This window comes from Solenopsis invicta, chromosome 16 (genome assembly GCF_016802725.1).
Source record: "Solenopsis invicta isolate M01_SB chromosome 16, UNIL_Sinv_3.0, whole genome shotgun sequence".
NCBI lineage: Eukaryota > Metazoa > Arthropoda > Insecta > Hymenoptera > Formicidae > Solenopsis > Solenopsis invicta.
In genome coordinates, this window is record NC_052679.1 from 21,339,215 (window position 1) to 21,364,503 (window position 25,289).

General features: G+C 38.8%; 1 protein-coding gene across 7 annotated transcripts in view; it reads right to left on the bottom strand.

Annotated features, from left to right (window-relative positions):
- Positions 1-25,289, bottom strand: part of LOC105193215 (segmentation protein cap'n'collar) — a 112,206-nt gene that overhangs the window by 53,637 nt on the left and 33,280 nt on the right. For all 7 annotated transcript variants that reach the window (XM_011157583.3, XM_011157582.3, XM_011157584.3 and 4 more), the window contains exons 2-3: positions 19,922-20,089; positions 13,980-14,055 (exon numbers count right to left, since the gene is read on the bottom strand). In XM_011157583.3, coding sequence (XP_011155885.1) covers positions 13,980-14,055; positions 19,922-20,089 — 244 coding nt within the window. The remainder of the gene's footprint in view (positions 1-13,979; positions 14,056-19,921; positions 20,090-25,289) is intronic.

The window sequence follows — 25,289 nt, forward strand, 5'->3', positions numbered from 1 at the left end:
TTATTTTTTTAAGAGAAAAATTTACGCGAGGCTTACAACATAATTGCGCACGTTATGCGAAAATGCGGACAAGTAACTATAAAGACAAATACAATATTAATTTTGATATCCGAATTGAGAAAATATAATCAAAAACTTGCTTTTAGAGGTATTTAATATTAAAAGTTAAACAATTTTGTAACAAAGACCTTGTCTTTTAATTGAAGGGAAAAATTTTACTGTGTTATAACTTTAACTTCAGCATTAAGCATAAATTATAAAAATATATAATGCATTAAGTTATCATGAGATTAATTCTGTATTCATTACAAATTTTGTTCCAATTTTCAGTTACTAAACACCCTTTTATAATTATATTAAAAAATAATTTAGAAACGCGTACATCATTTAAACGATATTGAAACGTTGATGTATATAACGTTTAACGCAACAATTCAGGTACAAAGAACAAAAGTATGTGAAAGTTATAGAGATAACTTGTGAGGATAAAAGAGATCTATTACTACTGTAATTTGTGATTAGCAATATTTTTATACATTCGCATAAATATATTTAGTCCTCACAGTGACTAGCCACTCTAACAGCCAGTCACTAGGTTAAAACCGCCGGATGATAAAGCTTGTAAACCACTGCTGTTAAGATGCTATCTAAATCCTGTCAAATGCCCGCTCCATTGATACCCCTTATTCTTGTGTCGTCACTCTCATTCAAACGCAGTTCGAGATCCACCGGCATATATTGGAATAATTTCATAATTGCCACCGATACGGTCAGTATACTTATTATGCGCACTCTAGGCTGCTTGACAGTGGCTATAGGTCTCTGATGAATGCATAAACTTTGCGACCATGGTCGATCCTTGATCGTCAGCGACAACGATACAGTTCAAGATAATTTTTCATATTGACAAATTGTTGATTCAAAAATTGGAAAAATTTTATAAATTAAATGAACCGTAACTTCTATTACAAATCCATAAAAAATGTATTCTTTCCAACAAAATACCGTATTAATATATCATTTCTGTAAATATAAAATCAGAAAATGTAATATTATCATACTATAAACAATAATTTAAAATTAATAGGCTTAATAACAATACAAAAGTAAACGAAAAAATAATTTCAAATTACATACATGTGTAGTTAATAAATTTGAAATTTGGAAAGTAACAACATTAACTTTTTATGTAACCAAGGAATCGACACATGTAAATATTTATCAAATTAAAAATAATAACTTTCAATATGACCGTGTGTTTCGAGCTACACAAAGTCTTCTTCAGCGGTAAATAAAACTGACATAAATAAAAATTGAATAATACAGCAGTATCTTTGAAACAAATATTGATGTGACATCTCCTATTTATCCACGAATGACCAAAAAACCAAAACATAGAGACATGTCTAAACTAAGAGTGACACGCACATAAATAAATAAATCACTCGAGGGTGACACGCACATAAATAAATATAATAAATAATAAATAGTTCATGTTCAAGATAAAATTGTAAAATTAATGTAGATTAATATCTGATATTAAAAAAAGTCCAAGAAAGTCGAGAACCAGTAAGCGTCGTAGTGGTAGTGAAATATAGACGCGTTGATTGTCTTTGACGTCAAATTGATATCGTTTCAAACTGGGAAGGGAAATATATAGTTAATCGATATTTTGTCATATAATAATTGTGGTTATGCCAAACACAAATGTTATAATTATAACTTGACTGGTTAACACTTATTGCTTTCCACAATCAAGAGCTGAAACGTTTCGCGTCGTTTCCTATGAATTTCGTAGCTCAAGCCAGACTATTGAGGAGAGTGACGCTATTTCAATTTACCATGCCAACGTCACTTCATCATGAATATGTCGAAGAATATCGGCACCTAATGGCAAACGTAGCACCATAGCGCTGATTTATTAACCAATAAGTGCAAATCACTGTATCTGCCAGTATGCCGCCGCGAACGAACTATAGGACCATCGACAAAACTGTAACGTAACAATACGCAGTCGATCCTGCGGAATTGTCCTGAAGAACGCAACCTGGGACACTTTATGCAGCCGATAAATAATAGTAGCTGCATGAAGTTGTGCTTTCCAATATTCCGCCAATATTCCAGGCTCGTTCCGGAACGTCGGCTGACACCGACACGGCTCCTTTTGACTTTTTCTCTTCGTTTCCTCGTCAAACGCGTAATGCGAGTTTATTATTCAACAGCGCGCTCAATAGCAACATGCCGTCGGAAAGTGGCCTGAACCCGTTTACTGTTCCTTTAGCATACATCTGACTCGACGATTACCTCCGTAACACTTAATACAACGATGTGCAAGGCGATAAATTCTTCATCGTTCTTACCGTCGGAAATTAAAATTACGCGCAATCACTTTTAACCATCATTCCAGGGTAATGATTAATACATGAATCGTTGACCGCGGAATTGTAGCAGTAAATCAGTTGAATAGTAGCATAAATTAATTGTAATGTTGTATATTGTTTTTAGTAGCGTAACACTTAATTATCTTGATACCATACAAAATTTCAGAAATGCTTTTCTGTAAAATCTCGTGATCTATAGAAGAAAGTATATCACAGATGAATTTTGTAGTTTAAGTATTTTCATGGTTACGTTCAGCTTTACCGGTTTCGGACATCCGATAACTATCTTGACTAACAATGAAACGTAAATTGTACCAGCAATTGTAAAACGAAGCCGGGTATCGAAATTCACGGTAAGGTAACGTAATTAAGGGAATAATGGCGACAGAAAAACGTTGGTCATCGCTCAGACAACGGACATGCCGCGTAATCGAATACGCTCACAAAAACGATGTCACACCTCTCTTTTCGAGCAAACAGTTTGCAGATCCGTGAATACGTCATGACACGGTTCGGTAATCGTGGAAGTAAACACGAAGAGCTACGTCAAATAGTGCAATTGATATGGTTAAAATTAATAGACTCGTGTTTCTCTGAAATAAAAATGCATGCGCAACGTATTTAGATCTTGCCACGTCTCGTTAGATTTCTTTAATCTAGAATCAAGAAAGGAGCACTAAGCATTGATCATAATTATATCAAAGACGGTGAATCTTTTGCAGCTATAATTTATTAAATGACGAGATCAATTTCTATTGTTACACGCGATTTAAAAGGTGCGCGAATCAAGCATTTTGTGAGATCAAATTGAATCGAATCTTTGATAACATGCTCGAAATCGAATATAAAATTTTCATGTTAAAACGAATCACTTTGATTCGGATTGAATTTGAACAAAATTTTCGCAGATTCACATTACATATTAATTTAAAATAAAATGATTGGCGTTGCAGATCTTTAATAGGTAATTATTTGCAAAAATTTTTGAAAATAATTACAAAAAATGATTTACTGAATAAAAATGTATAATGGATACTGTGGACAATAAATGCGGATGCTATCTTGATAAATGAGCATTGAATACCTATCATATAAATTATGTTACTAATCGAAGTATGACAGCATCATTGAGAAAATATAATGGAGCAAATATTTTCAAATTTTATAAAATTCTAAATTTGATAAAATACCTATAAAATATTTAAAAAAATTTACGAAGATGATTGTCTATCATGTACACAAATTTTTCAAATAATTTAAAAGATTAAAAAACGTTAGAACAGTTTTAGAAATCGACAATCAAACACGAGAGATGAGTACGCTGACAAGATTGGTATATTTCTCGCGCGAGAAATATAAATGAGAGAAACAATCAAAATCACCGATTGTTTTGAAATCGAGTTATCAAATCATCGATAATTTGATTTCGAACAGATCGCCTATTTTTATTGATGATTCGAAATTTTCGAACTATTCGATTTCGAGTCTTTCAGATTCAATTGATTCAAAAACGAATCAAATTAAATCCACTATGATTCGATTTGATTCGATTCGCACTATTTGAACTATTTGCACATCTCTAACACGATTAAAATAAATTAAAAATAGCAAGACGCACGGAATTAAGATCGTGGATTCAAATGTCAAGCGGGCTAATCGCAAAATCCGAGTCCTCCCGTTTCGTCACACAGAAAAAGCAAGGTAATCAAGACGGCACTCTCGTACGCAAGGAAGAATTCTGAAAACGAGGTCAGAAACCTTGCTAACACCTCATACGTACAAGTCATTCTCGATCTGGTGGTGCCCGTCAATGAGCATTGTTGCCACCTCATAGTATGACGTTCTCTCTTCGTGTCTAGCTTGCACTTTTTGATGGCCACGCGTCCACCACGAGAACCACGCGGTAGTCGAGTCATGCTTAGAAGGTGCATTTTTCTCATTTCGACTTCCGAAAACTTCGTCTCCCGTTACCTATCTCCTTCCGGCTTAACCCGTCATTTCGGAGGCGTTCGCCAACCGGCCAGACACGAAGCGACACGACGGTGCTTCCTTCAGGTATGCCCTTTATCGTCCAACTCGCGCCGAGCAAAGTACGGTAACTCGTAAGGAATATTTTATTGTAACGCATCGCCTGTCCAATAAAATCCCAAGTTTTATCGGTCACTTTGCAAAAGTGAGCAAAGTCGAGCGTTGGAGAACCGCGAGAAACGTACTTTGAGAGACAGATGCTATCATGACTTTATATCCAGAATAACGTCCTTTGTACTGGAAGATTTACAGTATACAAATTGGTATCATTTCGGATAAAATTTGAATTCTGCAGATAAAATAATTTTTTAATAATAGGTCTTTATTTATAATTAAATAAAAAAGCATAAACGCGTCAATTTAATAAATTCATTAATTGAACAAAATAGGAATTGCTACAGAAATGTTGATTCTTGACAGTAATATTTAATTTGAACTAATGTATATTAATATAGTAAATTTATTGCCACACTTGCTTCTTAGTCTAACTCACAAATGCTGATTTATAATGGTTTGACTTCCAAAGTTCCTTGTTGCAAGTTGTGGTGATGCACAAATTCTTCCACGGGACATAGTAACCCACATGACAACACAGATTTTAAATCGGTCAATCTCTAACTATTATTATACTTTTCGTATGTGAAAGAACTTTCGTCTCCTCTGGAGATAAGTGGAGAAATTTATTAAAACGTAGATAATGATTTTCATGAAAAACTTTTCCGATTAATTCGCCATGCATAATCATGTAAAATTATTTTAATTGATTTACGAAAAACTTCGTCTTTCAAATGTCATCTATAATTCGAATGTTTAATATGCATATATTTCGTTACGTTATATTTTTCTCTGGTAATATATTGCAACTATATGCATTCATTATATCAATTTCAAGAAGAGCAATGGCAATTTGCAGATTCCTTTCTTGAATTTCTTAAGAATAATGACTAATTGTAATGAATATTATGATTAAAGTTGCGAATAAGTATGCCTTTTAAATAAGTATCTACGTGTACTATTATTGCTTCCCATTATACACAGTCCATTCCGATGTCTGATTGATACGAAATAGCCGTTCCTTTTATTGCTTGCGAGAGATTCTCAGGAAAGTCGACCATCGACAAAAAATACCTTGATGCATTAATGACAGGTTGGAGGTAGAACGGAGAGGGTGTCTAGAAAGGGCTAATGGTACTTGAGGTGACAGGCTGACCTTAACCCATGCGGTCTGATACATATCTATCCTAAACCAACACGATTCTACCAGAAGAACCTCGCCTCGGTGTACTAGCAATCCAGTCTTTTGTTTATTTAATGTTTGGCTTTGCATTCTTTCCACATACTCGAGTTCGTGTTTTAGCCAGCTTAGTCAAGAATACTTCGTGTTCTAATACGATTTATCCGGTAACAGTAGAAATGTTCAAGTTGTACAAAATGCGCATTTTTATTTGAAAAAGATAAAAGCGTCCTCAATAAATTCTAATATTCTCAGTAATTTACAATTTCTCCGAATAGCGATAAACCATCGGGAAAAACCTGCTACTATCACGAATGGTGAATGGAAAAAATTTTCCTCTCAAAAGGAACGGCCATATTGTGTTATTATCCGGTAGCAGAAGTCGAAAGTCGAATTCGGTGAGATTTCGACGAGCCGCGAGGCACATCGGCCGCTTATAGAACTAGCATGATTTGCAAAAAACCTCACAAAATCGTAGAGACGATCTCAACCAGGTAACGACTTCTACAGACTGTAGACAAGCTCTATTGTACGGCGGCGAGAACTTCGAAAAGCTAAAAGGAAGAGAGGAAAGAGGAGATGCCACGAACTTAATTTTTCATCGTTACTGGCGACTGTCGTCATCTCCGACACTCTGTGCAGCTTGACTCTAATACGAGTTTTATGTTAATGTTTTAATCCGCCGATAGGATTGAAACGTTTGAGATATACGAAGGACGTGGCGAAGAAGCGAAGGAGCAGCCGCTCGTGCTCGTCGAGAAGGAATCCGGCCCTTTTGTTGAGCACGTCGACGCGGCTTTAAAATGGACGCTCTATAGCGACTCTCTCTTTCTCCCTCCCTCCCTCTCTCTCTCTCTCTCTCTCTCTCTCTCTCTCTGCGTATTCCATTTTATTAATATGAGATTAACGAAGGGATTAATTAAAGTGCTCGGACGAAGGATTGGCTTGACCAATCCGGGCAGACATAATTACGCTGAACGTTGCGATTGGCATTCGTACTCGGTTTGCGAGCACTGTGAAACATAATACGTTATTACAATTATATTTATCAATGTCAGCCTTCATTACAGATAATGCCCGTATGTTCTGCGCTGGCGTGATATTATTCGCGATAATTTCGTCGAACATCGCCGTTTCGCATGACGAACGGCCGGTTTTCACCGAAGGTGGAATTCACAGTTTAATTAGTTACATAGTTAGTTTCTCGCGCGAATCTGTGTATTTAATACATACGCGAAAGCACAATATGGTACACGTCGCAAAAGTCGAACGTTTTCTCTCATCTACAGTTATTGCGAATCGTATATACATATATATAATAGGAGTGCTTGAACGCAGATGAAAATCTTTTCTAGGAGAAAATGGTTTTAGATCGTGAACAATTCGACGTATAATAGACGTTTTTTACCGTTTAAACAAATTTCATAAAGAAATAACTTTACAATGGTACTGTTGTGTATACTATTAAGCTTAATTACGTTCGAATCGTTTCAAAAGTGAAATCGTACATTATGAGCGCTGCACTTTCGCAAAATGTTTTAACTTCGATGCGATTCTATTTTTGCGTTACACAATGTTGTACTGGCGCGATTATATTTTTGCGCTGTCTATTGCGTTGGCACGAAGCTAGACATGACGTCGCGGCTATTGTTGCCGCCTATTTTCATCCCGAGGCTTCCTGGAAGTGCCCTCCTGGATTCGTCCCGAATCCGTGGCGTGCAACGAGCCGCGATATGAGTAATGGTGCGTGCTCGTGTTACAGGGGTGGATGTAGCAAGTCATGGCTCCGAGTATCCCTGTAACCCCCATACACGCCTCGCCAGCTGCCCTCGCAGACATATCCCCCATGGAGGCCCCCGCCGTTCGTGTAGCTGGCCTAACATGGCGGAACACGCACAGCTCCAAATATTGATTCCCTCACGGGACGTGGCGAGGAATCGAATCGCGTTCACAAAAATTGTCCGCTGAACAACGAACGACGGCGAACTGAGGCGTCGCTTTCCAACGAGAAATTTTCTTGCTACAAAAATATAATCCTTTGATCCTTTGCGCACTCGTTCCCGATTATTACAATCCTCGAAACGTCCAGTTTTTCTAGAGAGATTAAGTAGGGCACGTAGAAGAGGGGATCGTAGTCGAAGCTGACTTTTTGCAGTTATTCGAAAAGAGGGATGACAAGGAGTTTTCGGGAATCGCGGGGCACCCGTTACGGAGTGGAGTGCGGTCCGAAGTGGGGTTCCCGCGTCTAATTCCAAATCCACTTCGGCAGGAATCGGTCACGGCTATTGCCATGCGTGGAGATAGTCGGATATTATTTTTTCTCCTCTCTTCCCTCGCCCTGAGGGTAATCCCTGACGAATCGGAACGGAAATTAACACAACGCGGCAATCTATCGATTGCGTCTATCGTTCCTTGCTGTCGACTGCATTTTCTCGTTTCTATCTTTTTCACGTCATCTTTTTGTATTTGACGATATGAGACAATATGAGACATGTACCATTATTAATCCGCTCATCGTCGTAAAAGCATCGTGATTGTAATTGTAAAATAATTTGTAATTATGGTGGTTACAAAATTAAAAAAAAAAAAAAAATGGATTACCCAATCTGACACACTTCACGTACCTACGCGTTGTCGATCAAAATAGATTATCTTGATAACTTTTAAAATCTCTCTTACATTGTTTACAAAAAAATAAAAAGTAAATTAATTAAACGAATTTTTGGAAAGTTGGATATTATTCACTTTGTGGTTTATTTCTCTGCAATAAACGATAAGAATTATGTAACGACATGAAATGATGCTTTCGTTATATGTAGGGTAAAAAGCTCACGGAAATACTCGCGCACTACTTTTAATGAGTTCACTTACGGAACAGAACAGCACAAAAAAAAACTCAATTTTACCTGAAGAGAAGATTGATCCGTTTTACCTCTGAACTTCATGAATGTAATGTAATGAAGTTGGATAAGATCTCTCTTATCTTACATGCTCCTCTAACACGGTTTCTATCCCTTAATTAGCGAATCCCGATATTGAAATTGGAAATTGACAGAAAATTAGTTGATCGTGCCTGGGCGGCCGCGCATGGCGGATGCGGCCATGCTTTCTATCCCTCTTCCCCCTCGTGATTTTAGTTCACGCACTACGCGCCGCCCGCGCACGTGGCAGATGTTCAGTTTTATGCGCTTACGCATGCGTTCCCATCGAGAGTTCCCCACCAATCCCAATTTCGCTGTCCCTCTATTCGTCGTATCGATATACAGCTCGTTCCCTCGGTTCACCGAAATATTGAGGAAATTGCGTTGTCTTTTGTATCATGAGCTAAATGCTTCTTCATCAGAACACGATGCAAAATATTCGTGGGCTTCAATTCTGTTTTAAAATGTAAATTTATATTGCTGTCGATTACATCACGATTAAAGATAAGTATTGACTTCATCTAACAAAAGCATTTTTTAAATATTCTTTGCAACTGTAGTAAAAAGATGTTTGATTTGAAAAAAATGATACAAAATTCTATGCGTTGCACTAAAAGAAAATTATTCATAACATTTTGATTCAGGAGATAGTTCACTTTATATATCTTTTAGTTGAGCATGAGTTTTTGACTAACTTTAACTAGTAATGATTAAAATATCAAGTATATTAAATACAAAATAAATTATTAAAATAATACAATATGAACTGAAATATTAATCATCGTAATTATTCGTTTACGTCAGCAAATAAATATTAATAATAAAATATTTCAATTACCATTACATTACCAAAATAATAAAACAAAATAATAGAAAGTATTAATATGTATTAATTATGAATACAACAAAGTATTAGAATAAACAGCGTTTGCTATCTTATGAATGTTAGCAACAACAATAAATTTTCAATACAAAATCGGTAGAAATATTTAATTATGATAGCATGTGATATTCTCTATGTATCTAATATCAAAATGTCACTTATTTAACCTTTTTGGGTCTAAATTCTTTTTAGAAATGAGACATATATCGTTTAATTATTCGTAAAGAGATCGCTAAATACAAAAATAAAGCCAAAATATAAAAACAGTACATGTAATATGATGAATCTAAGAAATAAAATATTAAATTGTAATAACATTGCTTATTGCGGGCGTTTTTCCTCGCATCTATATATTATATCAATCAATAACATTTCTCTATCTTAATAATTATTTTTCTAATCATTAAAAACAAAAAGTTTGAAAACATTACATTGTGTATAAATATCATCAGACATTTATACTATTAATTATATTTGAATAATCGCTACACGAAAGTAATATTGTCAAAATTTTTTATGATAGATCCGAGAACTTTTCGATTCTATATATAAATATTTTTTTATATTTTATGATTGTATTTAAATCGTAAACTTTTCCTTCAAAATTGAAACATTTTCTTTGTAACAAATCTTAGTTAAACTACATAGCTTAATATTTGTGTGTACCACTAAACTCAAAAGAGTTGAAAGAAATCTATTTTTATAAACAATATCAACATGCTCGCTGTTAATATAAATAGCGATCGAATAATGTCATTTCAAATTTATTTTAAAAAATATATATATATAAAGTTTCATAAATTTATCTTTCACTAATTAAAATTTTTTCTTCGCAATTAATTTTTTAAACATTCTTTGCGTAATATATGACTCAGTGTCCGATGAATGCAATTGATCGGTAAATTGTTTTGAATTTATATAGAGTTTCTGTGCGAGATAATCTCGTATGGTTTATTCTCTTCCAGTCGTATAGTCGCAGTCGCAGATAATGTCGCGGGCATATCTAAGAAGGCGGAGTTGTTGAGGTTGAACGCCCATTACACGACTTGAATCTCACCAGGCGTAACGAAAACCGATCTCTTGGCATAACGTCGATCTCGATAAAGGTTATTCAGGATCGAAGGTGCTAATAGTCGGCTACGCGAGTATTCGAACCTTTCCGCTCGCATAGACGTATCGTAATAATAAATTTAAAAGTATCACGAACCGGTTACGCTTATTACAGTCGATCATTGAACGCGAACATTGCTATGAAGTTCCATATGTCCACAATAATAGTACCGACGTTCGGAACGTAGGTTTCACCTTGGCCGAACCGCGCAAGAATATTTTCGATAATTATGCAACCCACGATCGGCTGAATAAAACATAGACACGGCTCTATAGATTTTTGTATTTAGTCGAGACATATTTACACGATATGTTGAACATAACGTGCAAGGCGTATCTAACGCGCTCGCGCTCAAGACAATGCGATGATAATTTATTCCGTGAATGTAAATTTTTTACATACGGCCCGCCGCATAATCCATCATGCTTCGTCAAATTGGTACAAGCACCTTGCGCTGCGGTGGTAACGTATATGCTGCCGCCTTTCATCTATTCCTCTTTTCTTTTCATTTCGAGCCACCAACCCTGCGCGCGGATATCGCGATTGGCACGAAATTCGTTTTGTGAATATATAATGATTTTTCATGCAAATGCCAATGCAGCTCGCGTTATAAGCGTCACAAATTTTTTAGATAAATTTTTTTAAGATAAATACTAAGCCAATTTCCCTTCCTAGAAAATAGCGATAAAAATCAATATCTCTTTCGGAACTTTTTGTAATATTTAATTATAAAGACTCTTAACTTTAAATATTAAACTCCGATTTAAATTTGTATTGAAACAAAATTAATACAGACTGAGAAATAAGATTTCTTATTTATGATATTAAGCCAACTATGGAAAAATTAAATCATGAATTAATCAAAAATATGAAATATGTTGTACAAATTGTCAAGAGAAGCAATAGCGCGTTATTTACACATATTTTTCTATATGTATCTTAAATAAATAAATTAATGTGTACATAAAAAGAATGGTTTTACTAAAGTATTTAAAAATTTAGCTAGATAGAAATTTCAAAATAATTTTTATAGACTATTTTAATTAATTACATAGGGCTCTCAAACTAGCTAAAATATCAAAATTGTTTGCAGCATTGCTCATCGTGTTTAAACATCCGTCACAATTATTTATATTATTAATGTTCAACATTAGTTTCAGATCTGTATCCAGTTAAATTTTTAGATACTTTCGCAAATCGTTCTTTCATGTGTAATAACAACCGCATGTATCATAACTGCAACGGAGATTAGCTGCAAATAATTTTTCGTATAAATGTAAGCTTTACGACTTGCATTGGAATTTACTTCGACTACTTTATATTTAGCTTTACAATTAATTTCTAGTCATCAACTCGCCATTTCTACTTCAGCGCACGCATCACGCAGCTCTTTTGCTTTATGTTACGTCGGACCACCATTTTCTCCCATCAAGCCCTACGGAATAAGGATGATGGAAGAATTTCTTATGTATTAGTCTAGTAACTCATTAATCATACACGCCATGCGCCGAATATCTCGATTGATCGACGACGAGATAACCGCGTAATGAGCTCTGCTGCTCTTCTTGGTCCATTCTCTGCTCAAAAAGTTATTACCGCTCTGTCCGATTAATCCATTTCGTCGTCAAACGAAGGAATACTTTGAATTATAGAGCTTTCTTATGCTAATCTTCTTAGTTTTTCAATATATTTTTGAAACGCGGACAAATTGCATGTCAATACTACGGTTGAGAAAGAAAATTAAAAAAAAGACACAACTCTATGCATGTAAATAAAATTTTACCTTTTTAAATATTAATAAAAACGTGAGAAAAGATAATAAAAAAAATAATTTAGTAATTTAATGTGAGAGAATTCGCTTCGTACTGTTAAGACATTTAATATCAAGTATTTTTCCAAGTTCTACGTAAAGACGATGCAATGTTCAAATTTCCCTGGTTCTCAAACATTCCCAAAATTGTCTATTGTCTGAAGATAATCCTCGCAGTTACGTATGAGTGGGACATCAATATATGAATTTCTAAGGAGAATTTAACAAGCGAACCCTTCGTCAACCGTTGATAGCACGCTCGACGCAGAGTGTCTCGTAGCTAGGCGTATATTCTGTCGGGCGCAAAGTAATTAAATGCAGAGAGAGAAAGAGACAGGAGGGGGGGAGGATGAGAGAAGAAGAGAGAAAGAGAGAGGGGGAACCGAACCCGACAGAAGGGCTGGACAGGCTGGTGGGGTTGGAAAGGAGAGGTAGGGAGGAAGGTAGCGAGGGCGTTCCTGAAGCCACTCCCCAGCCTCGAGTCCTCCGGAACTGGAACCTGCCTGCCTGGAAACCCGTAGTTATATACCTGAACAAAGTGCACCTTGGCATGCAGGTAGACGCCGCGGCGCGTTGCATGCGCGCTCGTTACAGTCTCTTTCCATCTCTCTTGCTCCCGACATTCGCGCGAGTGTCCTCGACATTCTCCCACATGCGGTTCGTGTCGCATAACATTTCTCGCCGCTAACGTACTTACCTCCCTTTTTATTATGCGACAGAAAGCGCGCGGCTAGAATGCCAAAGAAACGATTAAAAAAAAAAAGAGGACGAGATGCAGCTTGGTCTATTAACGCGTCCGCTACCAACTGTTATATATGTGATGTACATTCCATTTGCACGATAATTCTGTTGATCTTACACTGCGTCTCTATTTTTCAAGTGGCTAAATTATTTAATTACATAAATATAAAATATTCTGTCACTTAACAAATGCGATTTATGGAAAACTATAATAATCAATTTAATTACTTTAGTATTTTTGATTAAACGCCGTTATTAAGGCTTATAATTTTTACAAAGTAATTAAACTGTTTATAATTTGGCACTTAATGCGTTTAAGACCGTACGTCTTCAATTATATGTTTTTTTTCACGATGCATGGCGATGAGATATTTCACGGTATATGGTATATTTTGAAAAGAATGGCCAGCGAAGTGCATTCGGTCGGCGTGTTTATGCTAATTAGCCGCGCAAAGGTGCGGCCAGGTGCGGCAGGCTCGGACTATAGTGAATGTTCGGATTGGCTCTTACAAATTGCCGCGTTAATTCGATACGCTTCCGACGTAAAGAGCCGCGAGCGCCAGATGTATTTAGCTGTTCTTGCCGGCACACGGACCAACGTGAAACATGCACAGCATGTGCGCCGACTGACTCTTTAATTGGTATCCAAAAACAGGATTTCGATCAACTCCGATAAACGCACAATGGAAGAAAAATTGCGAACGATATGCGGGAGAAATAAAAGAATTAATTATAATTCTTCCCTTAACTCTGATTATAAAATAGCTTGCTCAATATCGATTTTAATGAGCTAAACTCTTTCTTTCTTTTTTTTTGTTAAACGTAAATGTAAAAAGGATAACAGATAAACAATTTTCAAAATAAGCTTACCAGTTTCCAGATCTACGGTGTAAGGAAGTCCTGCCCATGGATCGTCTTCCGGAGGCTCAGACTCTTTGGCTTCATCCTAGAAGTAATGATTAGTCCGATCGAACAAAAAGATATTACGAAAGTATATTATTGTAATCATTATCGCAAGAAAGATGAAGTCACGTACAAAAGTCTTGTGAGTTGTGAGACAAAAAATGCTGTAATAACGTGACTTGTCATGGAAAATAAGGTTTATCTAGCGTATTAATTATAATTGATCAATTAATAAACTGTAACGAGGAGCTAGTAAATTAGCTAGAAAATTAGATTGAAAGAGTAGCTGTGATGTAATGAACGCTGACCGTAATTAACGACGTTCTCGCATCTGAGAGGTGTCAAGCAGGGGTGAAGGACCTCACTCTCGTGAGGTACGGCTCTCGAAGAGAGATGTGATCGGTACCCGGTGCACGATCACAAAACGTAATTTCAACAAAGATGATTACGAACCCGTGGAGCTGACGAATTTGAGATGAAGCTCGCGCAACAATGGCCGAATTCAGTCGAGCGCTATTCGAATCGGCCAAGGTCGAGCCTTATGGAGACGTCATAATCAAGCGACCGACCGACCGACCCTACCGCCGACATGAAAAAGGGCCCAAGGGCGGGCGTATGCCCCGGGCCATAGGTCGCCCATAGCGCGGCGGTACATGCGAGCTGCAGTGAAATGAGTTTAATGAAAACAGTATTGTACTCGATCATTAATCATAGCGAGTCCCTGATAGCGGCCATCCACAACCACTAGCTTTCTATCTATCTCTCTCCCTTCGCCAAAATTTGCCTCTCTTTCTCTCTTTCTCTCCCCTCTCGCCACTCTCCCTTTTGCCATCCTCTCTCGAATCTTTCATACCCCTCTGCCTACGCTCCGGTCACTTTTTCATTCGACGATATGATGTATCGTTGTCGAGTGGTGCGTTATACTGAGCTCTATGGAGTTATGAATACGAAATTCAATCTATCCTAGCGTCCTATAATCGAACTCACGCGAGTAAAAAAAACGAATACTTCGAAATACGTGCTATTAGAAATATCGTAAATCTAAAAGAACATCCTTTTTTTTTGCGGATTAAATAATCGGAAAATGCGGATGTCGTAACTTACAGATGTAATTTCTTTCTCTTAATGTATTATATGCCGCCTCTAGTATCTAAGATTGGAAGAACATTCTGCAATCTCAATAATATTTAATAAAATTTGAGAATTTTTGCGAGCTTAAAAAATTCCTACAGTTCTTAAAGAGGGTCCTAAAATATTTTTTGAAGAGTCACGGACGCGTATAGCCGTGTGCCTTATTTTGGGCCCACAACGTCATCTCTTTCGACTCTCGAAGGAAACGTCGGTCCCGCTCGACGACGCAACCCTCGATGCGACAATGGAGGTCCTGTCAGCGATACGGACTTGCATGGCTGGCATAGCTCTCAATTAACGTTTACGAACTGTTACGACTGTCTGCCCCGATCAACCGCCTTACAAGGACCAGCGCGGATAGAAAGCATAATTCAAATCAGCCTTGATCGCCACGAATAAATACGAATTCAATATGGTATCGCGGTCGCCGGAGATACGGCGCGAGTCACGCTGTCTCGAATCGTATGTAACGTACGTACTCGCGACACGTTTCACATTTTGTGAGTAATTCTGAATTTATTTTGGCGATTAAAGTATCTTCGAGAATGAAAAATTTAATGTTTAAAAATATTTTCTTCGATAATAATTAAATATTTAAATACAATTTTATAGGAAAACATAACAATACTTTATTGGTCGTTGGTCATAAAAATGTAATAAAAAAGGAGATACTATAATAAAGCAGCCATTGGAAAATACTCTTCATGAGAAACAAGATGAGCCAGTTGCCAGAAAAAAGCTATGGAAAATGTTAAAAACGCGACAACCTAGATCATTGATATCACCATAATCGAGCGCCATTTTGCTTCGAAATTCCAGCCGACGGAAACAATCGGGACAAGAGAAGGAAGCCAAACCCACTTCGGCTGGCCGGGCGCGTTTTCAATTTCCAGGACCATCAATACATCCCTCGGAATACCCCTCCCAGAGTGCTCCAATCTCTCTGGCTCGCAAAGTCCCCTCTCTCTTTATCCGCCGTCTATCCTTCTCTCTCTCACAAGAAACGCCTCATGGATCGACATCATTCTCTCTCTCTCTCTCTCTCCCCCTTTCCTCTTTCTCTGTCTCGTTCTTTTTGGCCCCGTCTCTCTTCCGCTCCGATAGGTTCGTCGATGGCGCCCCTCGTACCGAGGGGGATGCTGCGTACATCTATCATTTTACCAGACCCCGCCAGCTTCACGGATACATCGCAGGAACAAATGAACGCTAGCCATTTTGATGGTTTTATGAATACGCTCGGCGAGGATGGAGGACGGGGCGAGAGGATCTGTTGTTTTCGTCGAGATCCTCCTTCTACATCGCATGGATCGACCCTCTTCTCATCGCGTTTCTCCCGGCGAGCCATCGTCTTCTCGGGCTCCTGGCACCGAGACGGAGTCGCCCTAATGGAGCCCGTCGCCTAGGAGAACTCGCTTCATTTGAATCGCGTCGATGAATTAAAAATTCGCGTCAGTCACGACAGCTCGAGAAAGCGATCTCCTACGATCGGGAAAGGAATATAAGGTGCCTTGCAGCGATTCATCTTGCTTGCACGATACGCATCCGCGTTGAAACAACTCAACGGAGTAAGCGATTCTGTAAGCGGAAATTGATCGGGCTTTGTATCGCGTTTGTTACAAGCGTCTTCGTTCAATAATTACGAATCATCGCAGACTGATGAAACGCGCAACGATACATGCGATCTAGTGATATGCGACGACGTATCGAGAGCATCTCTATACATACATAAAGCGAATGTCGATCAAGATATCAAGTCAAGTATTTATACAGAAACATCGATACGACCTTTTTCTGTTGTTACTTTTCTTAAATGTAATCGGTACATCTTGTATTTTTAATTGATGTCGATAATGTTTTTGCATAAACGGATAGCCAAGGCACGTATACACAGAAAAAATAGACGCATGTGCAAGGGGTACTACCATGACCACGTCTGCTAAGCATGAAAAAATTTGTTGTCTTCGCGACGAATGCTTCCCATCCTGAATCGCTCGATCGAACTTCCTCTTTCCTACTTTCTAGATTGACGTTCCTCTAAACGCCTCCATAATTCATTCCCGTTTCGCAGCGAGACGGAGTCGCTCTAATGGAGCCTGTCGCCGCGACGTGCACCGATCATTTAAATCTTGGCTCTGGATTAAAAATTTCTGCCAGTCACGGCGGCTTGAGATAATTGTACAACAGAAACATGCAACGTGCTTTACAGCAATTCACTTGCCTAGCGTCTTCCTAGTGACAGCAACGTCGTTCTCGAATAGCACGACATGTTGACAAATATTCTACGTAGCACGATCATTTATAGTGTTTTCGTTGCACTGTTCATCTTAAAGCTGCTGATTGCAAGTCTTGATGAAGTTACGTCTCGGTATGCGATTTCAGTTATTTATATCTTTCAAAGGAAAGTTCAAAAACAACGCGGGTATTGTAGCAGTAATGTTAAAAATTGGATTCGCTAGAATCTTAGCAGTTTTAAGTACGAAAGAGGAAGAATAATGCACGATTCAGAGGAATACGCGCGTAGTCAAATTTTCTCATTATCATTTCTGACGGTGCCATACCGATTTTGAACCATTGCTTGTCTTTGGTTAAAACAATTCTGTGGGGAGAGCGTTGGAACAATGCTTGTCAATAATCTGTCGCAATGTAAGATAGAGAGGGAGAAGACGAGAGAGAGACTGGGCTCTTCTTTGTTCTCAGCTGTTCGCGGATCGCGTCTCGGATCGATGTGTCGGCTTTCGATCGGGATCGAGGGTCTTCCCCGTGTTATTGGGCTCTCGAAGGCGGCGGCGAGCCCTCACAAAGATAGAACCCGCTGGAACAATGCGATCTTCGCGGAGGAAGAGGCCGATGGAGACGAAGCGGCGCATAGCGACGTCGGGAAAGAAATAAAGAAAGAAGGAACGCCGACTACCGAAGGTCGTGAGAAGAAGAGAGAAGCGAAGAAGCGGACGAAGACGGGACGAGACAGAGAGGGAGACGAAGAACGTCGAGAAGTCTGATGGGCTACCCGCCCAGAACGTCGATGCAGCGTCATTGTCGGTGACCATCGTATGGATGAGATCTCGTAGGCTCGAATCTGCCGGATACTTAAACGCGCCTCGTGTCCATCCACCGAAACGCGCCGAGAGCGAAGAAAAATCGTCAGTACCGAAAAACTTACCTCGTACAAGAAGAATCAACTGGGATCCAATCATCTAAAGAGCCTGCATTTTTCATAGCTTCGGATTACATTCACGATTGAAAAATTAAAATAAATTGATTTACAGAAGATAATCGAGCTTCGGAGAATTAAAGGCTTTTACGTTGATGACGAAAGAAGCTATTGGAGAATAAATTGTATAATCGTTGTGCGCAGATGTCAAAGCACAATATTCTATTCTCAACTAATTTTCAATTGCACATTATTCTAAGTATTTTAATAGTAGACGCTCAACTCTTCAGTGAAATAGAGGAAGGAATTATTTTTCGATAGTTGAAAGAAAGTGTGATACAAGTCAACGAAATATTGGTCAATCAATCTTCTAGTAACAAAAAAAAAAAAAAAAAATTTAGAAACTACGGAAGAAACTGCATCTCTGCCGCGGCATGAAGCCATGCCTCTTCGTGGGACATAGATATAATACACCGTGAGAGACAAAGTTATCTAGATGTGCATATAACTTGAGAAAGACAAGATCGATGGTCGATATGAACAAGGCTTGGAATATCAGCCGAGATCATATCCGAGGATGCGTGGGATGGTTCCTAATCTCTCTCTCTCTCTCTCTCTGGGTCTACTGAACGTAGCCGCCACGCATTTGGGGCGGCTTAGTGTCTCCGATCGGACGAGATCGATCATCCACGAGCGATTACAAGCGCAGGAGCCACGCGCTAAGAATCAAAATAAGAGAACGTAATATGATTTCTCAAAACAAAAAATGAAATTTCCGAAAGAGTCGCGATATATTGACATTTCAAGACGGGTGCGCGTTCCACCGAGTAAGCTTTATGCGGTAATGCAGGATGAAGAGATGACAAGAAGATAAGTTATCTCAGATAGCCCCCCCCCCCTTCCCCATCCTCCGAGCGCCGAATTCCACTGTTGATCGAGTTAATAGTGTCACGTTTATTTTTATTTTCGAATCGATATGAATCTATCTAGACATAGTATTTTGTTGATGTTTGTATTTCAGCGCCTCAATTAGCTAATATTCTTGTTGAAATGCCAAAACATATTTTTAAATTAAATTTCAATTACCAAATTGGTTTTTGATTGATTTTACAAAAAAAAAAAACGAAAAAATACGAATAATAGTCTTGAAACGTTCTCCAACATGTGCATAAATGCCCGGAAGCCAAATCTGGAAGTCTTTTTCTTCTAAAGCGTTACAGGGAATGTCGCTTCCTATTCGCACAATCCAATTGGTCGATGATTACCGAGAGGCAGAACGGAAAATGCGCGACGTCGCGAGGCATTCTTTAACGTACAGGTGCACGTCCGGAGCTTTCTATCTCCGATAATCGTCCGGGTGACACAGGAAGACATCAATGGGCCCCGTTGGCATATGGAGAAACGAACGTTTAAATTGAGTCCGAGGAAGCAAACGCTTCCTTCTAACGTACGTGAAAGCAGAAAGCGGCGCATTCTCAAGAGACAATCGCTCGTTAAGCGCTGCGATTGGCAACCCGAAACAATTCAAAATCGCGCAATCGTGTGATTTCGAAAAATGAATGAATGCAAATGATGCAAAATACTAATCGAAGATATTCAAAAAGAAAGTAAAATGGCTTTTTCATACCTTCTGATATGTAGCATTAATAGCTTCTAGAGCTTTCAGCTTTTCGATTTCATCCGCTGATTCTTTTTCCGAAGTAGACGGCTTTTTCGTGGGTGTTGTAGCCGGTTCCACAAGTGTAAATCCGAGATCTACGTCTTGCTTCCAAAGAACCTCTATCAGGTCCATATCCTGAAATAAAAAAAATGTTCGTACATATTCACTTAATTTGTCTTCCCTTTTTTAATGCAAAGCTTGAACAATCGATATGATGCAATAATAATTTGTTATTTTACGGTATTCAATGCGCAGTCCTTTCAAACAAAATGTATCTATTATAACACATTTTCCTCTTTTCATTATCTATTTACACGAACGAAAGAGAATACATGCGGGTTTCGCTTTAAATGCAAATAATATACGGGTGGAAGTTTCGTCTCGTTTTGATATTTAATTCTTTATTCTCCATCTTACTCTTAATCCTAAAAACGATATTAAAGAAAATTGTAAATGTTTCTGCTCATTTGGTTATGACAAATACGCTTTAATATAATACTTTTCTCAAGCAAGTGTGTTAGAGTTTAAGCTGTTATACCAGGTGTACATTTGATTAAAAAGAGCAGATGACACTTTGGAAAAATGTAAAATATGTGTGTACGTAATAGACATTAGAGACTTTTGCAGGAGGGTCATAAGAGTCAATTTTGAAATTAATTTTATTCGTTAACATGCATGTCCGGTGCATTATTTAATTTTACAATGCGCTCCTGACTAGCGCTTACGATTACAATAAAATTTTTGCGCGAAGTAATCATAATATCGCGCTACCATCCTTCTAAAAGTCGAACGATTAATGTTCCGATGCTTCCACAACGGAGCGCCCTGCGCGCGCGGCGTTTTCGTTTATGTTTATTTTATATAAGTTAATAACATCTGGCCTCGATCGCCGTTCAGGCCCAGTCTCGATCTCCGAGATTCATTTTTGTTGCGTCTCGGATGTCCCTCGCAGGGAGTCCCATCGACGAGTGTGTACAAAAGTGCATGATTAATGATGGTCGAGTATCGATGCATCTCGAAATGGAGGAGATCGAAGAAAGGACCCGGGAGAAGGGACCAATCACATGACGGGGCACAATCCTCGGGGCAGCTGCCCCGTGGGTTTTAATCGAGCCAATTTCGCCGAGTTCGTACTTTGAGCCTCGTTAACCAATCTACGGATTTTCCTCGCCAATCTAAAACCCTCTCCGAACTCGCGGCATTACATGAAATGATTAACATGTTCGGAGGGAGACCGATCTAAGCGTTAGTTTGTATAAGTATCGTGGGAAAATCGCATTAGAGTCTTAAAAAATATTTTTCATAACAGATTTTTCAGGATTGAGAAATTTTCGAGATACTGGTTAGCATCAGTAATATTAAATTAATTGTCAATTTAATTCTACGATATTACTTTTAAGAGTTGTGTTCGAAACCGAAAGTTCAAAAGAATTAGAAATTGTACGTAAAATCACATTATTTCATAAAAAACATTATTTCAGCCCTAAGGTCTTTTTCTAATTAAATATTGACATCTTCGTTTTTAATTGTGTTGTATACAACGGTCTTAATTATTATTAAACATTAGTTGAAATACTTTTAGTAATAATGCGCAAACGTTAGAATGTTTCCGAAATATTTCTTCTTTTTTTTAGAAAAAATGGAATAGAAACTTTTTAAAAAATTAATTTTTTGTACAAAATAATATTATTAGAGACAACATGTTAATAATGTGATATTAATTTAATAAATGTTCATTTTTATTCTTAGTCTTCTATTATAGGGGATTAAGATAATATATTGTTATATTTATTATTGATGTATCGATCATTTTAAATCTTAACGAATATAAAGTAATCAGAAATTTGAATTATAATTTAGTATGAACAACAATCGCATCTTTATCGAAAATGTACTAACATTGTCTCCCGTACTCCTTGCTTACTCATCGTTCGCTGTTTCCCCATTTACCGATAAACCAGCGCCGAAGCGTAACGCTTGCCCGAACCGCCATGTTTACGGATTAAGTGACTATAGCGGGACATACGCGAGTTCTACGTCTTCAGCCGAACGGCAAGCTTTTTCTGCGGTACTTCCGCGTCAATTATTGTTCGCGAACGTGTGTTTAGGGCCCAGGCATTCCTATTGTATTCACTCGTTACACGGTACTTCATGGGCGTTCTCACGTGGTACCATATCACGGATACGCCGATACTTGAAACTGTAGCAATAGCTTTCGCTTCGTCAGCGACATGCACGTGGGCTAAAACTCGATTCTTGTCGAAGCATCGGCGAGACAGGAAACCACGTTGTATTCATACGACGAGCACGTAAGTGCGACATGTACGTTCACGAGGAAGAAGCTGCGACTCTCGTAACGCGACTCTTGTCAAAAACGTTACGAGAAGGGACATGGAATGAGGCTCTTCGCGTAAGGCCTGAATAGACAATTGAATAAGGAAGCGATTAGATTTGATTCTTTCGCGCTGGACAAGCGTAGCAACTCGATCGCGGCCTGTTTAATGCCCCGGAATAGTCCCTTCATTATTCAGGATCGTTTTTCCTATTTCCTTTTACCGAGGCTTCTCTCGACGAAGGGATAATGTATCTCGAGAGATCGGCGTACATCGGCGAGAAGGCTATAATGTTTTTGAGGGATCATTAAAAATATTTATTGTATTTTTTTTTAGCAGTACGAGGTTGTTTAACTCGTAAAATTATATAACAGCTTATATTAAAAGTTACCCAGCAAACAAAAATGAATTGAAATAGATAGAAACAAATTTATTTCGACATTTTCAACACATTCGCGCTTCAGATTTTTCGAGTCCGTTTGAATCCACAAATAATATAATATAGATATGAATACATCTGAAATCAACAGTAATAGATAGCTTATTTCGTATTTCAAATTCATTTGAATCTAAAAATAATATAATGAGACATGAATTCATCCGAATTCATCCGAAAGTGATAAAAATATAGTGCATTTCGTATCTCAATCTATGTGGATCCATTTGAGAATCTAAAAATATCCATCCAAAAATACTCCGGAACTCGGATAAATTGAAATAAATTACAATTTTTAATTAATTTTAATTAATTTTCGTTTACTGGGTACGCAAAATCAACTTTAAAATAATTTCAACTTAAACAAAATACAAATAATTTTTAACACACAAACACACACACACACACACGCACACACGCACGCACACACGCACACACACACGCACACACACACACACACACACAGTGTGATTTCTAAGTTCGAAGGTAGCTTGATCTTTTATTATATCTTGCATATATACCTGTGAAATAAGGCAAGTGGAATAAACGTATGTAATATATAAATGTTTATGGTATATATGTATACAACAACCGTTATTAATGCACCCGCAAACGCCAAAGGGGGAAAGTGTAGTGTGTGTGATGTGATTTTCTCGATCGCGAAATATCACCCTCCATCCAATCCTCCATTACCACGCCCGCGTTCCTAATTAATCAGCGACTACGTTTGTCGACGTGCCCCAGCCGGTCAAAGACAAAGGGGCCGCGCGGCGCCATTAATCTCCTCGGTATCGTTATCGGCGATCGCGAATTTGCGCACAAGCCGCAGCCGCAGCCGCGACCGCGGTGGCCGATGCCGCGCGGAGGTAACAGATACGATTCCGCGCGGTGCGCTCTCGCGCGGGCGTAGCTTTTGTAAATTACTTCGCTGACCGTGTAATTCGATGCGGCGAGAATCGAGAAAGGGGGAGACCGGCGGTCAGTGGGAGGCAGAGGGAGAGACACGGCGTGGGTGTGCGTATGACGGCCATGTTGGAGAGACACAGCGGGATATCCGCCGCGCCCACAGCTGGGCTCCGCGTTGCGACGTCAAGAGTTACCTCTCGCTCGGCCCACGGTGTTTTATACGGCGCAGCGCCGTGCCGCGATGCACGATGCACACGCCATGCGGCACGACGACGCACACACGCGCTCTCAGATGCCTTCGACGTATCGACGCCCTCGATTTCTATTCGATTTACATTGGCGGGCTGGACCGGAGCCCCGAAAAAAGACTCGCGCCCGCGACCCTTCTCGATCGAAACGATCTCCGACGACGGCCGACTATTGTGGCTGGCCCCGCGTGCTTCTCTGCGGGCGAAAAATTTATATTCAATTTATATTCAAAATGAAAGGGGCTACGGGGCGAGCTGATGATGTATGAAGCAATAGTTGTCACGCATCTTCTCGTTAGATTAAAAGTTTCACAATCTTACTACGCGGCTCTGTAAACATGGCTCGAAAATTTAAACAACTCTCTCTCTTTCTCTCTCTGTCTCACACGCGTAGCAATTATGTAATTTCTTCTTAGAGAAATCTATTCTTATAGAACGTACTGTTTGACCGAAAATGATTGATATCTTGAAATTCCGAGAGTATGAACGGTGCCGGTAAGACGATTCGATCAGAGAAACCTGGTGAGATCGAGCCGGTACAAAACGACGACGCAAAGGCAGAAGATGTATCTTGAGGATCAGTAATTACACGAGGTGGGCTCGTAATGGTCGACCACCGTTTATCTAGCATCGCCCGTCTCTCCGATTGAATCGGATGTGTCGCGGATAGGTTTCGCGAAACTGCGATGGCGAAACGGCTCCGATACACCGCGCACCAAACGTATCTCCGCGAGTTATCTCGGAAAAAGCCGATTGTTTTTGTGTCCGGCCATAGCAGGTGCAACGCTCCCGTTATTTCCGCGATTCTCACCGCAAAGACGAATATCCTCGCTCGCAACTATCGCTGCACGTATATCGAGTAATTATAGTCGGGCATCGATACGTTCGACTCTCCGTAACTGTAAACATAATTGTAGCTCGCGAAGCCCAAAAAGACCAAGTCCGACTTTTTGTTCGCAACTTCGGGCGAACAACAAGTAGAGCTTGGCAGCGCTTCACGGTGATTGTATTACTTTGGAAGCCGTTGCAATTAAAGCAAAATGAATTGTCAAAATAAAGATAATTAGATGTGTCCGGGAATACAATCCGTTCTGTTGCGGTATTTGGCTAATTGTCGTACGATGCTAATGTTAAGAGCGACTGTAAAAAGTTTCGCCATCGAATTGACGTAATGAGAAACACAATAGTCTATATCTCGCGGACGACTCTTGACAGTGTTTTCTTCGTCAAGCAAAACCACTGTCGTCGAAACGTGACAATGCAGCTTTCTAGTTTTCGTGCGAGTCGATGCACTTGTCCTAATTCACGGCTTCTCTCCTAAAACCGTTCAAGCGACTCGTATTGCCGTTGTCTTTTTATTTCTCTTTCAATTGCCCAGCTTACATCCTTTCTCCTACTTTTCGCTTATTTCT